The sequence below is a fragment of the Branchiostoma belcheri genome, unplaced genomic scaffold, assembly GCF_001625305.1.
Source record: "Branchiostoma belcheri isolate BF01 breed outbred unplaced genomic scaffold, Haploidv18h27 scaffold29, whole genome shotgun sequence".
Classification (NCBI taxonomy): Eukaryota; Metazoa; Chordata; class Leptocardii; order Amphioxiformes; family Branchiostomatidae; genus Branchiostoma; species Branchiostoma belcheri.
In genome coordinates this window covers 1500965-1517893 of record NW_017803898.1, presented here as the reverse complement: position 1 = coordinate 1517893, position 16929 = coordinate 1500965, and the positions used below count along the sequence as shown (strand labels likewise).

The following is a 16929-nucleotide window of genomic DNA, read 5'->3' as shown; positions in this document are numbered from 1 at the left end:
TATTCGTAAACTTTGACCATCCAGAAATATCCACTAAACCATCCAGAACCGTGACTGAGCTTTGGGGTTCTGGACTCAGTCAAAGAGCACGGTTCTGCATAAACCAATAGGTACACAGTCCGTGGGACTTTCCGTAGGTTTCGGCAAGTGGACTTTGACACTCGAAACTTCGAACCAAACGTACATCATTGACTAACATATATGTTTTCAAATACAATATACGCATGATTCAGCACGAAAAGGGATTCACATACTGGTAAATGACACTCAGAACACTTGGTATTATATAATTACTAGATAAGGATTCACGTGGATTGGACCGAAAAGCGATACATACTCAGCAGTCACAAATTGAATATAGAAACAGGAAGATATTACAATGTAGCCCCTGACCAAAGATTTTGCCCATTTTGCCCACAGAAAATCGAAGATGAATTTCATTTTATCATGGAATGCTCTAGATATGATGTCCTACGTGATAATCTATTCAAATATCTCACTTCAAATACGACAGATTTCAATAGACTTGTTGCTACAGATAGATTTGATTATATATTTAAATGCAACAGCGAACACAATGCAAAAATAGGTAAATACATAAAAGACTGTTTTGTTATTAGAAAGATTACTGATTTGCTGTCACATGTACTCATAGATAACTCCGCCTGATTGTAAAGCCTAAGCTAACTTTTGATTATTTCTTTTCTATATATAAGTTGTTAAGTTTTATTCTATACCTATCTATTTTACTATGCTACTTATTGTTACCTACTAGTATTTGCCATACAATGTACCCTGTACAATTGTCGTGCAATAAAGTTCTTCTTAATCACCGCACAAGTTACTTAGTAGTACTCATTTCGTATCAGGGTGAACCGTGCCTCCGAATAATCTGCTTAAAGATTACAGTCATGTATTGTATATCCAGACACAGGCACACAGTCCGTGGGGCTCGTTTCGCATCATGTGCACTTTTTAAGCGGACTTTAAAGTTTACAATCCTCTCCCTTATCGAACATGTGATGTTTTCAGGCCGTGGGGGCGGTACGAAACACTGACTATTGACTCTGTGTAGAAACTCCGTCAGTCCGAAACTTTGTCAGTCCAAATTCCAAACTAGCTTTAGCCAATCAAATGGCTTGAAACTTATCTATTAAGTACATCCTGAGCTGTGATTGGCTAGGCGACATAGTAGCATGATCCTGATGATGTAATGCGTAGGAACTGTACAGTATATAAAGCCGCAAACAACTGATTGTGCTTTATCACTAGCACTGTGAACGGTGTCCTAGGTGTACCCTAGCCTGGGTGCAATCCGTTTTGTAACGTTACAAGACGGGTGGCACCCAGGCTAGCCGTACCCTCATCCAAGGCTCTAGCCTCAGGTAAGTGGAAATCTCATGATTAGTCATGCATTTCTTGTGTTTCTTCTTGTATCCTTAATTGTAACGTCAGTATATTATATATACTCCTGTCATGTAGATTGATTTTCATAAAATTGGAAATTGTAAATGTAACGGTGAGGTCGTGTGGCGTAGCGGCAGAGTGCTCGACTCGGAACCAAGAGGTCCTGGGTTCGAGTCCTGACTTGCCACCGATCTTGTGCTCTTGGGAAAAGCACTTTACACAACTTTCCTCACTTAGCTCAGGTGCTCACGACTTTACTCACTTAGCTCGTTGGGAAAAACACTTTACACGACTTTCCTCACTTAGCTCAGGTGAAATGAGTATTGTCCTGTCCTGTATTTGTCCTCTGCGTTGGTGGCGGCATAAAATAAGTTGATATAACTTGAGTGTGCCGTCACCATGTCTATGTCATGTGAAATGTTGAAATAAAAAAAATGTACCGTTCGCATGTACATGTATATTATGCGTATGTATTTGCTACTATACTACTACTATACTGTGTTTTCTGCTTTTTTGGAAACTTGAGTATCCTGTATGCTGTGTGTTGCCCTGTTGCCCTACTATACTGCTTTACACTGTAGTACAATTTCCGAAAATAATTTGGTATTGTGTTCTCGCTGCAAAAGCGCCTACATCGGCTACATATAGCGGCGAGAAGCAGAACTCCAGTCAGAAGCTCTGAAGAAGGTGTCTGATAGACATGGAAACGTCAGCACTTTATAGGTGAGAAATCTTGGTTGATCCTGTATGCTATGTCAATGGACATTTTCTCAGATCAGTGTAACGTGCATGTAACAATATTATTAATGTGCCAAGCAAGACAGCCTTGAAAAGGTTAAAAGATCAAGATAAATACACGCTGGTTTGATTCGATACACACACACACACACACACACACACACACACACACACACACACACACACACACACACACACACACACACACACACACACACACACACACACACACACACACACACACACACACATACACACATGGACACATCCAAAACAATACCTTCCTTTTAAGTCACGGAGGTAAGCATACATTTCATATCATGGTGCATTATTTTACCATGTCCTCAGACATCCCCAGTGATGCCAGGGCGGTGAAATGCAGCTCCAGACACGATGTTGCTGTCAGGACGACCAGTGAGCCATGATCAGCCGCTGTAGTCGTCATTGTCTTCACCGCATATCGTACTGCTGATCATGAGGCCATCATTGCCTTTCAGTTTCTTAAGCCCGGTTTACACTGGGCAAAATAAATCTGTCGGGCGTCGTTCGACGCATTTATTTTGCATATAGTGTAAATCGGGCCTTATACTTATTCTCAGCCACTGTCACTCCGTCCTATATATTATTTAGCCAGATGAATGGATAGGACCCGTACAATGTTGTGTGGCTACGGCAGGGGCCACACGTAGAAACTACCTGCCTGAAAAAAAACTAAAAACTTTAAAAAAAACTGAGGATGACATCAAGAGTGACAAGTCCTTTCAAAACTAAAGAAGCGGTTAACACCTTGGTAATCTTATGTGTGAAAGAGTTTTGTGATATAAATGCCTGTGTGCACTAGTTAACGATGAAGCGTTGGCCAGTGAGGGACATGTTCGCATACGTGCAACTATGTCTATACCATTGTACAACAGATTGTGACTGTGTGAACGGAACTGTTTGTTGGAACGACTCAAATACACAATTTTTGTCATCCTATACTTGACTACGAGTGTTTTTTATGATGGTTGTTCCTAAATATGACGGTTAGGTACGTCGATGAGGGTTAGACACAGTTTAGCTGTTAGTATCATGTATGTAACCGTATGATATAAGTAGATTGGTAGTAGCTTTAATAGTGAATGAACTTTTAATATTGCACAACAATCGTACAAGGTACAATGTATGGCAGTACTACAACACTAAACTAGTCTAGAGAAATACATCAAAAACATGTCCAATAACAGGTAGGTAACATAGTGTGTTGATATATAATTATGTATTAATTATTTGATCTCGCATATGTAATGAGCTATGGAGAAATTGACCTATGTAAACAGAAATAGAGGTTGGGCATGATAACAATACATGGAACATATCGAGCTGTGTATCAGGTAGTATGAGGTCCGTCTTAGTAGTTATATTCTGTAATAGCACATCTCTTTCTTTACTATAGGTAGGACAAGTCATAACAAAATGAAATTCATTTTCAACATTTAGATTACATGTGGGACACAATAGTAGCCCCCCCAAGCCTGGCCGACGGTACTCGTAATCTCCAAGCAGATCGTGGCAAAAGACAGTATCAAATTGGCCAGACAGTATCTATTCGCCAGAGAGGTGGCGTACGTTATTGGACTCTCTCTGGCCAATGGATACTGCCTGGCCAATTTGATACTGTTTTTTTTTGCCACCCTAGGATCTGCTTGGAGATTATGGTATACTGTGGCTAGAGATTTTGGTCGTACCACGTAACCCGCAGTTGTAATTTTAGTCGCAAGAGGACGCCATTGCTTAACGTCTAGATTTTCAAAAGGCAGAAACTTTGACAGGGCGCCCTTTCTCCTTTCTTTTGCTTAAAGGTATACCAAGACATTCAGGGAACAATGTAGAAGAGGGGAAAGTGGAGATAAAAACTAGCATGTTATCTGTCTACTTGGCCAATTTCTTCTCTGTCCAGCCGCTTCTGAAGCCTGGTAGAGGCTAGCAAAGAAAATACAGCGCGCAAGAACTTACTCTCCAAGCAGAGCTTTGGGTTTTGGATTATGTTTGGCGTGTTTGTGTTTTTAGGCTTTTTTTTTATCAGGGTTTCTTTTTTGCACTGGAATTTTTGTTCCAGATACCAAAACCCAAACCTCTGCTTGGAGAGTACAAGTAGCAGTCTACCAGGCTTCGGGAGGCGGCTGGAAAGAGTAGAAATCAGCCAAACAGAGAGATAACATGCCAGGGGAGTTTGTCTGCTGGGAGAGAACATGCTATCTCTCTATTTTGTCGATTTATACTCTTTCCAGCCGCCTCCCGAAGCCTGGTAGAGGCTAAAGTTCAAGAACTCTCGCAGCCAGCAGCTCTCACAGCCCGGTTCCCAAATCTCGCGAGAGCCCGTACTTCACGCGAGAGTGCAGTCGGGCTAGCCTTCGACGTGGTGAAAGCAAGCGGTTGTCATCTAGAAATTCCCCCACAAATTCGGCAGCACCTAGAGGCGGTACAGAAGAGTTAAACATGGCAGGAGACGAGAAGCAAGTACGCAAGAGAAACGTCGAGAAGTCCGACGCAAAAAACGGCAAGAAATCCAAAGGTAAGCGCCTTAAAAAATATAAAAGTAGGTTGTTCTAGCAAGAGTTGCAAACGCGGCAGTAGACTGGGCGAAACCATTTTTTCATAGGTAGTTCGTAACCTTATTTTCGATTTCACACAACCACAACAAAACTTTTTAATCGAACAAGTTGTTTCTAATAGACCTTAATAGTTTCTGTCAGAGTGATAGATTACGATTCCATGTCCTTGCGTAGAGTTTGATAGTGTTTGTGACCGTTTTGGAAGGCAGGAATTTCACAATATCCCCCCTGTGACGTGGTCACTCCCGAATATGGCTACGTTGGCATTCCCAGTATGTGTTGTGCATGTGTCAATTACGTATAATTTAAACCGCAGTTTCTAAACTTGACCAAGTGTTTCGTGCATCGAGTTTTGATCTCGCAATAATTGGAATAAGTGGCTAAGAAGGGTTTATAGGGTTAAGGGTTTATTTTTTCTTGCAAATATTATTTGGAACTGGAACTGTGGAAGTTATTTAGGTTTAATAGGCTCAAAATAACTTGTGTAAATTATTTTTGCTGTGTATTATGTAATACATGGAATCATATACTAGTTTTGTGTTTAGATTATAGAAATGTTCTTGTTTTCTCCTTGTAATTGTGGAAGCAAATGCGCAATTTTGTTTGCAAGGACCAGTGATAATGTACTGTAGATCTTGAAATATTTGCACTAGTTTTTATTTCACTGTGTGTGACCCCTGTGCTACACAGAGTTTGGTGATACGGTATCCTCTACCAGGCTTCAGAAGTGGCTGGAAAGAGTAGAAATTGGCCAAATAGACAGATAACATGCCAGGGGAGTTGGTCTTCTTGAGGCAGTATCAGAGCGGCAAACTGTACTTTAATGTAGTGATAGTGAACCAACTCCCCTGGCATGTTATCTGTCTATTTGGCCAATTTATACTCTTTACAGCCACCTCTGAAGCCTGGTAGTGTGAGGCTAGTGATTCTGGTCAATGGTCAGTAGGTTGCATTTCCTATAAAGTGTAATATGATCTTCCTAATGTCAGAGGACCAGTACCAGTACTGCTATCCAGATGTGGCCTTCTTACTAAAAAAGTGGCAGATTAACTACCAAGATTGACTACTGGGTCACTTATGGTTTAATAGTTCACTGTTGGCCAGAATTTATCGCAAATATAAATTTTGCAGATAATAATTATGTTAACGCCTTGCCCAGTGTATATTATGATTAATTATCTTATGATAAAGAAGAAACCATAGGATATCCAGAAAAAGAAGTAAAAGAAAGTTATGAGTAAAAGACAGAAAGAAGTAGAAGCTATACAACTGTTCAATTCTGGTATATATTTCCATGTTAAAAGGCCACGCCAATGCTACAAGGTTTGACTTTTAATTTTTTTTTGCACTCAAAATTTCACCAACAGATTTAAAAGCTTAGCCGTCAACAATGATTAAAGAAGAATTTAATCTTCTTGACAATGATTATGTTGGATTTGTAAAAATTCTATTAGATTTAGCAAGGAGCTTATAAGCTTGGATTTAGCCATTATTCACTTAAAAAGTTGATAAAGGTCTGGGACATTTTGGTCATTTACATCCTGGAAAATTGAGATACAGATCATTGTTTGTTTTGTCTGTGCTACTTATTCACACAAAATATGTACATGTAAATAAAAAACGGTATTATTAAAAGGAGCAAAAGGAAACAAAGAAACTAATACATATTGATTAAATGCGTAAGCAAGAGCAATTCACTATGGACAAAAAACATAATGAGTTGTCACTTATGAAAAGGAGTGGGATTTGACTTCAACTTGAAATTTCTGTTGTGTGTTGTTCTTAGCCTCCGTAGCAGGCTTATAAAACTAGGGGTTTGGTGGTCTTCAGCTGTTTTCTGATAAACCCAGTTCTAAAAACGGGGGTAATTTAACGAGGCCGGCTTTGTTGTCTATATGCAATCAGAAAATAGCACATAAAAAGCTTCCAAAGACCCTGAAAACCCCCAAAACCCCCAGTTTTTGGCATTCTATGGAGGCTATGTCTTTTATTGTTCAATTGAATCAAGGAAACCATGAAACTGAATTCCTTTGTTGCATATCAAACACTGAAACAGTTTATTTGGTCCACAGTTAATTTGTTTTTCACACCTAGATGTTTGTTTAAGTAGAATAATAAGTGATAACGACGAGACAGTTTGCAAACATGCGTGGCGTGAACGCAAAGTTTTCACCCCTTCTTGGTGTGAACGAAATCCTTGGTGCAAACAACAGTGTTAGTATAAAGTTGTCCAGCCAGTTTTGTATGTCTTTAAAAAATAATGTAAATCTAAATACATTTGCTTTTGCATTGACATTATTTCATGGTATGAGGAAAAGGAAGGTTTTTGTTGTGTTTGTTTGAAGTTCACATTTGAAACAATTCTGTAGTACAAAAAATTATTGAAATACAAAATTCATATTCGTGATGTCATGATTTTGCATAAGAGGTCACAGTGAAAACTACAAAACTAAAACCGCTGCAAAATTTCTGAATTTACGGTATCCAGCCAGCTTTGTGTATCTTGCCTCTTGATCAAACAAACTTCCAGACCACCTTGGGGTTTAGCAAATTGCCGAGTTTGCAAACTCTTCTAGTATAGAGGATTTTTTGTTCAACTTGTTTGAGTTCTACTCTAATATCGAGGTAACAGTGGTATTTTATAATTACAATTACCAGGAAGCGAGTGGAAGTACAAAGTACCAGAATATCTATCTCCATACATGTTTATGATATTTTATATGTCAACATTCGACCTGTACAGTACTTAGCCCAGTAGAGCAAAAAGGTACAATTAGCGATTGTCTATGTAAGTATGTTTGACAATGAGCTTACAAGGAAATGAAATGAAAAAGAAAATGTTTATATTTCCTAAAGCGAATTGCCTGTTATTTTGAAATGCTGCACACAATTTTGTATGATCATATTCAATGTAACTTTTTATCATGTTTTGTATTCATTTTCTTTTACAGCATTTTGCTATTGCCAGTCAGCAAATGTACACACAGTGTGGTTATTGTGGTCAGGGCCGTTCATTATTGAGTAGAAACCTCATTGTGATTTCACGGGTCATTAACTTTATGGCCCTATAGGGAGGGGGGCTGTTTGAAATCTAACATGCAAAATGGCCTTGCAAAGGTACAATACCATGCATATATCTTGTAAGTAAAATCAAGGAGCTTTCATCAAGGAGCTGTGATGAAAGCTCCTTGGTAAAATAAGCAACCTATTCATTTCAGGGCTCGAAATCCTTTTTTCTGCAAACCAACACTGGTGCACATAATGTTAAAAATTACCTGCACTGGTCAGAGAAATTTTACCTGCGCAACTTAGAATTTAGGAAGTATGGATCATACTAAAACTAATGCCATTACAATGTATTTCTTTTCTGATTATAGTTTCTTATAGTTTCTTTCATGTTAAATGTACATATTAAAATGTACATGTAACATCACATAATACGTATCTACATGAACTAGGAACTCCGATCCGTTGCACATCTGAGTGAAGCAGACTTTCAAAAATAGCCTGTACAAAACGTCACAAAGCTCTGAGGGTATCATATCAGACCTACACCAGTCATATACGGCAGGGAGAACCCTAGATCGCCTGGTGTGACCTTAGGATTGAAAATTACCTGCACCAGACAGTCACAAATTTTATACCTGCACCTCTCACAATATAGGACGTATGGATCATACTAAAAACTAGTACTGTTCTGATACCATTGCCATTACAATATATTTCTTCTCTCATTATCATCTATATCAGCCAAGCTATTTCTTTTTGTAAAATGTACATATTTCTTTGTACATCGATGTAACGTTACATAATACATATCTAACATGAAGGATAGAAACTCTGTTGCATCTCTGAGGCACTGCTCTGACTTTCAAAAATAGCCCGTACAAAACGTCACAAAGCTCTGAGGATATCGTATCAAACCCACAGCGGTCATATATGGCAAGTCGTACCCCTTGCCTGGTGTGACCTTGTCATGGTCTAACCAACCAAACCATACGGACTATAACAGCTGTATCAATGTACGATTGTATCGCCAGTATGGATGGTTTGGGTGAGTATGTCCCGGTATTCTGTCCAGTCGAGATTTTATTACAAAGGTCCAAATTCTAGCAACGATCTTTGGTATTATTTGCCTATTTCCCTGGACACTTTATCTGAGTGACTGTCTCTGAAAATAGACCATTCGCTGATAGTGATAATCGTAATACCTTTCGAAATGCAGTGTATTTGTTAACGATCGTTCGATTTAGGAGGTATTGTTAATGTCCAGCTCAGATTTTATTACAAAGGTTACGGATTCTTGCACCGATCTTTGGTATTATTTGTCTATTTCCCTGGACACTTTATCTGAGTGACTGTCACTGAAAATAGAACGAACGTTTGCTGATGATCATGATAATGCCTTTCGAAATTCTGTATATTTAACGATCATTTGATTTAGGCGATATATATGAGCTACTATAGCTTCTAATTGCAGATATGATCGTATAAGTGTGATAGATGTATTCTAACAGTTAGGAGAGTACAGATATTTTCTATGTACAGAATGATATGGGGGATATAGCAATGGCTTCAGCCTAGCATACCTACACGTTCAGGGGTTGTGCACTGTTCTATTTTTGATAATGACAGATTAATTAATGGATTCTACATACCGCATATCAGTTCCAAGGCTATTACTTCTATTTGCTATAGTAATGAGGCTAGAATAAATTTAACCTTACTTATTATGTATAATGACATATCATTGTTCTATTAGTATGATATGATATGTGGTGCAAAACCCCCCTCCCCCTTTGTTTGACCTCTATTTTGACCTTGGTATGTGATAAAATGGCGGACCAAGAAGAACTGGTTCTTAGCAATACATGTATATGCTTAAACTTGTCCACACTTTTTAGAATTTTGCTTGAAGAAAGTTCATTGAAAGCATTAATGCAATTAAATTCCATTCAGTAATTGTGCTAAAATTAGTAGTAAAAAATTGACATGATTTATAAGTAACACATTTATTAGAAAATGTCATTTCTAAAATAATTCCTACTTTTCTAAAAGCTTGAATTATCCATTTAAAATAAAATGAAGGAATCTGTCGTCTAATGAGCTAGATATGGCACCATGCTATTTTTAGCTAGGCTTATTTTTGTATAGCCCTTTACTTTAGTAGTAGGCTCGGTCAAGTAAGAACAAGAACAAGTTGAAAACCTTAAGCTTCCATACTGCCATTATTATTTTACCAAGTGTCTATTGCATTTTCAAAAATAATTGACTCAAGCACTGACGTTTCTGACTTATAGGAAAAAGAGAGGTGTCTTTTGACTCTGCACTGGGCAAAGTCTTATCAATTTTAGATAAAGATCTTTCAAATCTCATTCGAGTCATTTAAACTGCAATGTGTCACATATCCAAGTATAATGTAGGCCAAGGCTTTAGCCCCCAGAGCTTTTGTTATCTTTATGGATATCAGACTTACATGTACTAGGGTAACTACAAAATTGTACTTGTACACATATTCAACCTCATGTACATATTTTTATGCCAAATTTGCTGCCTAGCTTGTCCTTGCAATATTACAAAGTTGGTAATATACGTAAAGATTTTCATTCTAATTCTATGCTGCAATGTATCACTCACTCACTAATAATTAGTAATATGATATAGCGGAAGGTTTGGGCCTGTAGGGCTTTTCTTATCTTTGGGAAACATCAGACTTAAAAAGTTACAATTATTTGTGCACGTATTCAACCATATTTACATATTTTTATGCCAAATTTGCCTTTTCTTTGTTCGTATATAATTGTTTTAGACAATGTCTGGATACCTATCTAGAACAAACAACAAAAATGCCAACAGGTCAGACATTAGGTATACAGTGTGCCACATGTGCAGGGAAATCTGGGTCACAGAAATGCACAGTGTGCCAGAAAACCACAAGGGTCATTGACTCCTACTAGGGCCTAGGGAAAAAGTGTTGTGTTTCCTGTTTCAGTCCTGAAGAAATTAGGGTCAGTCCTGAAGAAATTAGGGTCGGTAGGTAGGGATTATCTTTTTTTTTTTTACTTCAGTGATATCTATAGGGGAGTCCAACTTATACAATACAGTTTAACAAAGTAAAACTTGCATGATGACACTTTTATTTTCAATGTCAATGTCGGAAAACCGATTGTACAACGTTTTATCACTCAGGTGTCAGATTATGGAGTTAGGAAAGGTTGATCAGCTCCTCCGTTGCAGGGGTCCACCCCCCCCCAAAAAAAGTCGGCAGGTTTTTCTAGGGTTGGTCGGGAAACAGTCTGGGCCTAGGAAAATAAATGTTGTGTTTCCTGTTTCCCAACCGACCCTAGGAAAACCTGCCGACTTTAGACTTTTTTTGGGGTGGAGCCCTGCAAGGGACAATTTTTTGAGCTGATCAACCTTTTCTAGCTCCATGATCTGACACCTGAGTGATGAAACATTGTAGAATTGGTTTTCTAACATTGACATTGAAAATACAAGTGTCTTCATGAAAGTTTTACTTTGTTAAACACGTATTGTATAAGTTTGTCCCCTATATAGATGTCACTGAAGTCTAAAAAGAAAAAAAGAAAAAAAAAAAGGTAATTCCTATCTACCGACTTTTTCAGGACTGAAACAGGAAACACAACGTTGTATTCCCTAGGCCTCACACAAATGCACAATGTGCCAGAAAACCACAGGCATTACAGACAAAGGTCGTTGACTTTTTGTAGCACCATGGATTATTCTATTTATATTGGAGGGGGGATTCTAATTTTCTTTCCAGTGGGAGGTCTACGTATGGATTTCCTTGCAAATTGATAAGACATGTTAGAGCCTTAATAGAGGACTAAGAACTTAGGGTATCACATAAGTCTATCTTTTAAGTAGATTTTGATTGCAGATAATATTGATCGAATGATGATTAATGATGATTTATATCATATAATATCTATGTAGTAAAGCAGTGGCTTTTCAAGATTGAATCTCAGCTCTGAAATGAAGGAGGCCAAAGAGGAGAAGCACAAATTGTTTTGATGTTTGTGATGTGATGAGTTTGAACTCTCACAGCAAGCTACGATCTTTAGGTTTGTATCATGATGTATGAATACTTCACGATTATCTGTATCTGTATAGTCAGTATAACCGCCTTTCAGTACAAGTGTAAGTCACCTGCTTCGCAGGCACGCAGTGTGGCGGCAGCTGGCTTTATTTCACCGAACGACCTTTGCTATCTAGCGATGATGCCCCAACTGTACTTGGTGGCAGCGAGCTCCGCTCTACAATGTTTTTTGTCATTTTGTACATTAACATTGCCTGTTTCCTTTCCACTTTCCAGCAGTGTCCAATGGTACTAAGAAGGAGACCAAGAATGAAAAGCCGTCAGCCTTCCTGGTGTGGATGTTGGTGGTGGCAGTAGTAGCCGTGTGGGGGACTGTTGTGGTGGTCAAACTGGAACTGGTCGACTACAAGGGCATTATTGGTCAGTCTTGTTTGTTTGTTTATTTGTTATGGTGTGGATGTGGTGGTAAAATATTTCAAAGAAAAGATTTGTTTGACACAGAACAATGGTCAAATTTGGCCCCAAAAGTGTTTATGGATTATCATTTAAGACCATACAAGTCACAAAGTCAATGCCATATATTATACCAAAAGGCTATGCTAATTCAGTGTTCAAGAATTGTATCATTCATTTAATGTACCTGTTTGCACCAAACTCAAAACAGGAAAGATGGTAACCTTTGACTTAACTTCATAAGTGTCTCCAACATGCCTAGCAATTTTGCAATGAGGCCATGTTTCGTAATGTGTTCTCGTTGCAAAAGCGCAACTTTCAGTCGGAAGAAGTTTGATAGACACCGAAATGTAAGCAGTTGCAAGTCTGTACTGGTTGTGTAAATGAAAAGTAACTAACTATCTCTGCGTTTTTCCTCCACTGAAACAGCCAGAATAACAGAGCGTGGTTTGGAGCCTGACATCTCGTACGGTGAACCACCGGTGGCAGAGAAACTGCCCGAGGAGGAACTCAAGAAAGCAGAAGAAAGCATACCTGAAGCCAAGAAGGAAGGTAAGACGTAACATAAAACATCTTTAATTTGGAATGAAAGATTTATTCATTAAAACACAAAGCGGCCATAGGCTGAATTGCGTGTTTCATTACACATAATAGATTAAAAAGTACACATAAAAAGTACATACTTAAACACATTAAACGCAAGTAAAAGGACACGATTCTTAAAACCTAATTTCACCCTATATGTCCAGACAACAAAATATCCAAACTGGACGTTTGGCCGCAGTACCTTAACAAGCTGCCAGAGGGCCCAAAATCCAACCATTTCGATGTGTCATCAAGACCTACCCACACACCAAATATCAACATTGAAGACAATCCATTGAAGCCTTCTTGAGTTACCATGTTTTACAGACAGACAGACACTATCTTACTGCTCCTCCTCTGAGCTTGAATCTGAAATGGGAGCTAACTTCAAAATCTTTAACAAGTACAACAACAAAGATTTTATTATTATTTTTCTGATGCTTAGAACTGATGCCAAGAATATCCTGCATATTACATTTTGTATCATAAATTTTGATATGAACTAAAATACCTACAAAAATATTTGGGTGCACCAGTGCGCCCACAGAAAAAAATTGGGTGCACAGCTCCAATTTTGGGTGCACTTTAAGGTGCACATGCACCCAGTATTTCAAGCCCTGTGTTAGGTTTTTAAATTAGGCTTGTCACCCATTCTGTAGCTTGAAAGCTTGTTCAACACTGGATCAGACGGTCAGAGTGTAAAACAAACTGACCCAGATTTTGCTATCTGCTCTGCTGGTTAAAAACAGCCCCTAGCTTCAGCCTTGTTTTCTACACCTGTGGGTGACCTAGTTGCAACTGGACAGGAAGTATTATACTTACTGTAGAATGCACTTAATTTTGCAGAGATTATATTTTGTTATAGTGTTTTTTGCTAGCCTCCATAGCATGCCAAAAACTGCGGGTTTTGGGGGTCTTCGGGGTCTTTGGAAGCTTTTATGTGCTATTTTCTGATTGTATATAGACAACATAGCCGGCCTGGTTAAATTACCCCCGTTTTTTAGAACTGGGCTAATCAGAAATCAGCCGAAGACCACCAAACCCCCAGTTCTATAAGCCTGCTACGGAGGCTAGGTTTTGCACTGTTTTGAATTTGCATTTGAAACAATTCTGTAGTCCAGTAAAAGTTAGAGGGATCCTGGGCCCTACTAGTGTTTGGGTAGGCGTCAGGAAGGGCATCCAGTAGTAAAAAACTTTGCTCCAAAAATGACTTGCACTTGATGCAAGCACATCTATTTCCCGGTTTCCGGGGAAAAATGACGTTAAAATTGAATAAGAAGAAGAAGAGGAAGTTGTAACACATTTTTTAATGTACAGTGTTGTGAATTTCCAGTGGAGAGGGCACTGTAAAAACATTGAATAGAAAACTACCGCAAAAGTTTCTGCATGTACAGTACTTAGCCAATTCCTTACCTGTCTAAGGCTTGTTCAGTAGAACAGAGGTACATTGTATTGTCAGTGAGTGAGTTTATATTTAGACAGTTCTGTTCCTGATTTTGAGACATTTGCATCCGTCTTGCTGTGGGCTAGATATTTCATTCCTCTGACCTAGTTTGAAGAGCCTTAAGGCTTTGGAGTTTGCAAAGGCTAGGTAATGCTTGCACAGTCTTGCAGTTTTGCAGTTGCACTGTATAGTCACATGTACACTAGTGGTGGCTGCCAGTTATGACACCATATATTACTATACTAGTATAGCATTGATACATGTATATAGCATTGAGTCTCACATGAGGTATTAAAGTCATACATGTACATGTATCATGTAGGTATAGTTGAAGAAAACCCATTTTACCCACCTCCAATCCAAACAACTTTCTACATCAGTTCTACATTGTCCACCATGTACTCTTTTCTCTGTCATTCTGTTTTGTCCTCTGTTCTTTCTTTTCTTCCTTCATTCCTTACCTCTCCTTTCCACCTCCTGTAGCCAAGAAAGTCAAGATAAAACTACCGCAAACTAAGGAAGAGAAACCTGCAAAGACGGAACCGTCTAAGAAAGAAGAAGGTACAAGTTGTTAGAGTAGAATGTCTTGGAGTTTGACTAGCACGGTATCCATTCTGATCTAGCATGGATTCCTCCTTAGAGATTTATACTAATGTGCATTGCACACTTGGTAGTCCTTTGCAGTTGTACGTATGGTTGATGTTCTGCTTGTGTTGCAAAGTTTGATGAAATCAAGTTGAAGTGTACTTGTATACGATCATATGACTTTTCAGTACAAAACCTTGCATTTCATGGCTTGAAAAAGTTGAAGCATGTTTAACTGTTAGTGTGGTGGTCATGGTGTCATGGTGTGGTGTGCATTTTGAAGGCATGAAGAAATTAAATAACAGTAAATTCACATACATGTAGATTTAAATTGTACAATGCCCGAGACGTGTGAGACATAGATCAACATCTTGGCCCGTAAAACAAAGATTTCTTCTGTCTTCTTTATCTTTTATTTGTGTCTGTCTATCCGTCCGTCTGTCTGTCTGGAAACAAAATAAAACAAAACACAAAAACAACAAAATATATCAGCTCCTAAGAAGGAACCACCCGCTCCGAAAGAAGTAAAGAAAGAAAAAGAAGTTCCCAAGAAGACGACCACTCCTAAAGAAGAGACCGCTGCCAAGGAGGTAAAGGAAGAAAAGCCTGCTCCAAAGGAGAAACCAGCTCCAAAAGAGGCCGAACCTCCTACGAAGAAAGAAAAACCTGCTCCCAAAGAACCAAAAGAAGCTGCGAAACCAGCACCCAAGGAGGAAAAACCTCCAACCAAAGAGGAGAAAGCTGCACCTAAAGAAGTGAAAGAGAAGGCACCAACTGAAGAAAAACCTCCTAAACCGTCTCCTAAAGAACCAAAAGAGAAACCTGCCCAAAAAGCTACTGTCAAAGAAGAAAAACCTCCCGCGAAGGAAAAACCAGCCGCCAAAGAGGTGAAGGAAAAGCCAACCGCTATACCTGCTGTGAAAGCAGCGGAACCACAAGTGAAGAAAAAGCTGGAGAAACCCGCAAAAGAACCTGCTGCCAAGAAAGAAGATGCCAAACCACCAAAAAAGGTGGAAGCAAAACCTTCAGCTAAACCTGAAGCCCCAAAAATTGTAAAAACTGAAAAGGCTGCAAAGCCTGCTCCAGAGAAGAAAATCGCGAAACCAGAAGCGAAGAAACCCGTCGAGGTAGCAAAAAGACCGCCGCGCGCAAAGCATGTCCCGCTGAAAAGGATTCCACCCGTAGAAAAGAAGGTAGAAGCACCGAAAGAGAAACCTAAAGTTGAAGAAAAACCCGTTGAGGCAAAACCAGCGAAACATAGACATGTTCCGCTGAAGAGAATAGAACCAACAACACCCGAAAAAGTCGCAGAAAAGCCGAAAGCTGTGAAAGAACCACCGAAGAAAGAAGAAGTTAAGGCCGCAAAAGAAGAACCCACAAAACCATCAAAGCACAGGCATGTGCCGCTGAAGAGAATAGAGCCTGAAAAACCTAAAGAAGCTGTGAAAGAACCTCCGAAAAAAGCTAAAGAAGCTGTGAAACAACCTCCAAAAGAAGACGTAAAAGTGGCACAAAAAGAACCTGTGAAAAAAGCCAAACCAACAGAAAAGCACAGACATATGCCTCTGAAGAGAATAGCGCCAGCAACACCTGAAAAGGTCGAAAAACCCGCCAAAGAGCCACCAAAAGAAGCTAAAACACCAAAAGAAGCTAAACCTGCACCAGAAAAAACTGCGAAAGACACTAAACCAGTGGAGAAACATAGACACATGCCTCTTAAAAGAATAGAGCCAACACCGAAGAAAGAAAAGGAAGAACCAAAAGCCATAGAAGAACCGCCCAAAGCCGAAACACCACCAGAAAAGAAGGCTCCTTCCTACAAGTTGAAGCCCAAACGTGTCCCTATCTCCAAAGAACCACCTTACAAGCTCAAACCCAAGAAACTTGCAGGAGAGAAGCCCAAGAAAGTAAAGAAAGTCAAACCGGTTATGATTAAGAAAGTTGTAGCTGAACCTAAGAAGATCGCCAAGGCTGTCAAACCGCCTCCACCCCAAGCCAAGCCACGAGCCAAGAAAGTTAGTTTAGAGCAGTATTCCAAGAACAAGCAAGAAGGTACTGGCTGA

General features: G+C 39.2%; 1 protein-coding gene and 1 long non-coding RNA gene across 2 annotated transcripts; both read left to right on the top strand.

The window, feature by feature from the left end:
• The first annotated feature begins 1261 nt into the window (after positions 1–1261).
• Positions 1262–2601, top strand: LOC109473128. The gene is made up of 3 exons (XR_002140399.1): positions 1262–1385; positions 2034–2130; positions 2494–2601. It is a non-coding gene; the product is annotated as an uncharacterized LOC109473128 (long non-coding RNA).
• A 1897-nt stretch (positions 2602–4498) lies between these two features.
• On the top strand, positions 4499–16929 carry LOC109472930 (neurofilament heavy polypeptide-like). Its single transcript, XM_019772795.1, has 5 exons — positions 4499–4699; positions 12079–12219; positions 12682–12804; positions 14765–14842; positions 15359–16929. Exons 1-5 carry the CDS (start codon positions 4624–4626, stop codon positions 16927–16929), a joined length of 1989 nt encoding a protein of 662 aa, XP_019628354.1. The 5' UTR covers positions 4499–4623.

What these genes read in the sequence shown, in the direction of transcription:
- LOC109472930 (XM_019772795.1), top strand. Translation starts at nt 4,624, where the DNA reads ATGGCAGGAGACGAGAAGCAAGTACGCAAGAGAAACGTCGAGAAGTCC. An exon ending in ACCTGAAGCCAAGAAGGAAG is followed by an intron (nt 12,805 to 14,764) that starts GTAAGACGTAAC and finishes CACCTCCTGTAG; the next exon opens with CCAAGAAAGTCAAGATAAAA. An exon ending in ACCGTCTAAGAAAGAAGAAG is followed by an intron (nt 14,843 to 15,358) that starts GTACAAGTTGTT and finishes AAAATATATCAG; the next exon opens with CTCCTAAGAAGGAACCACCC.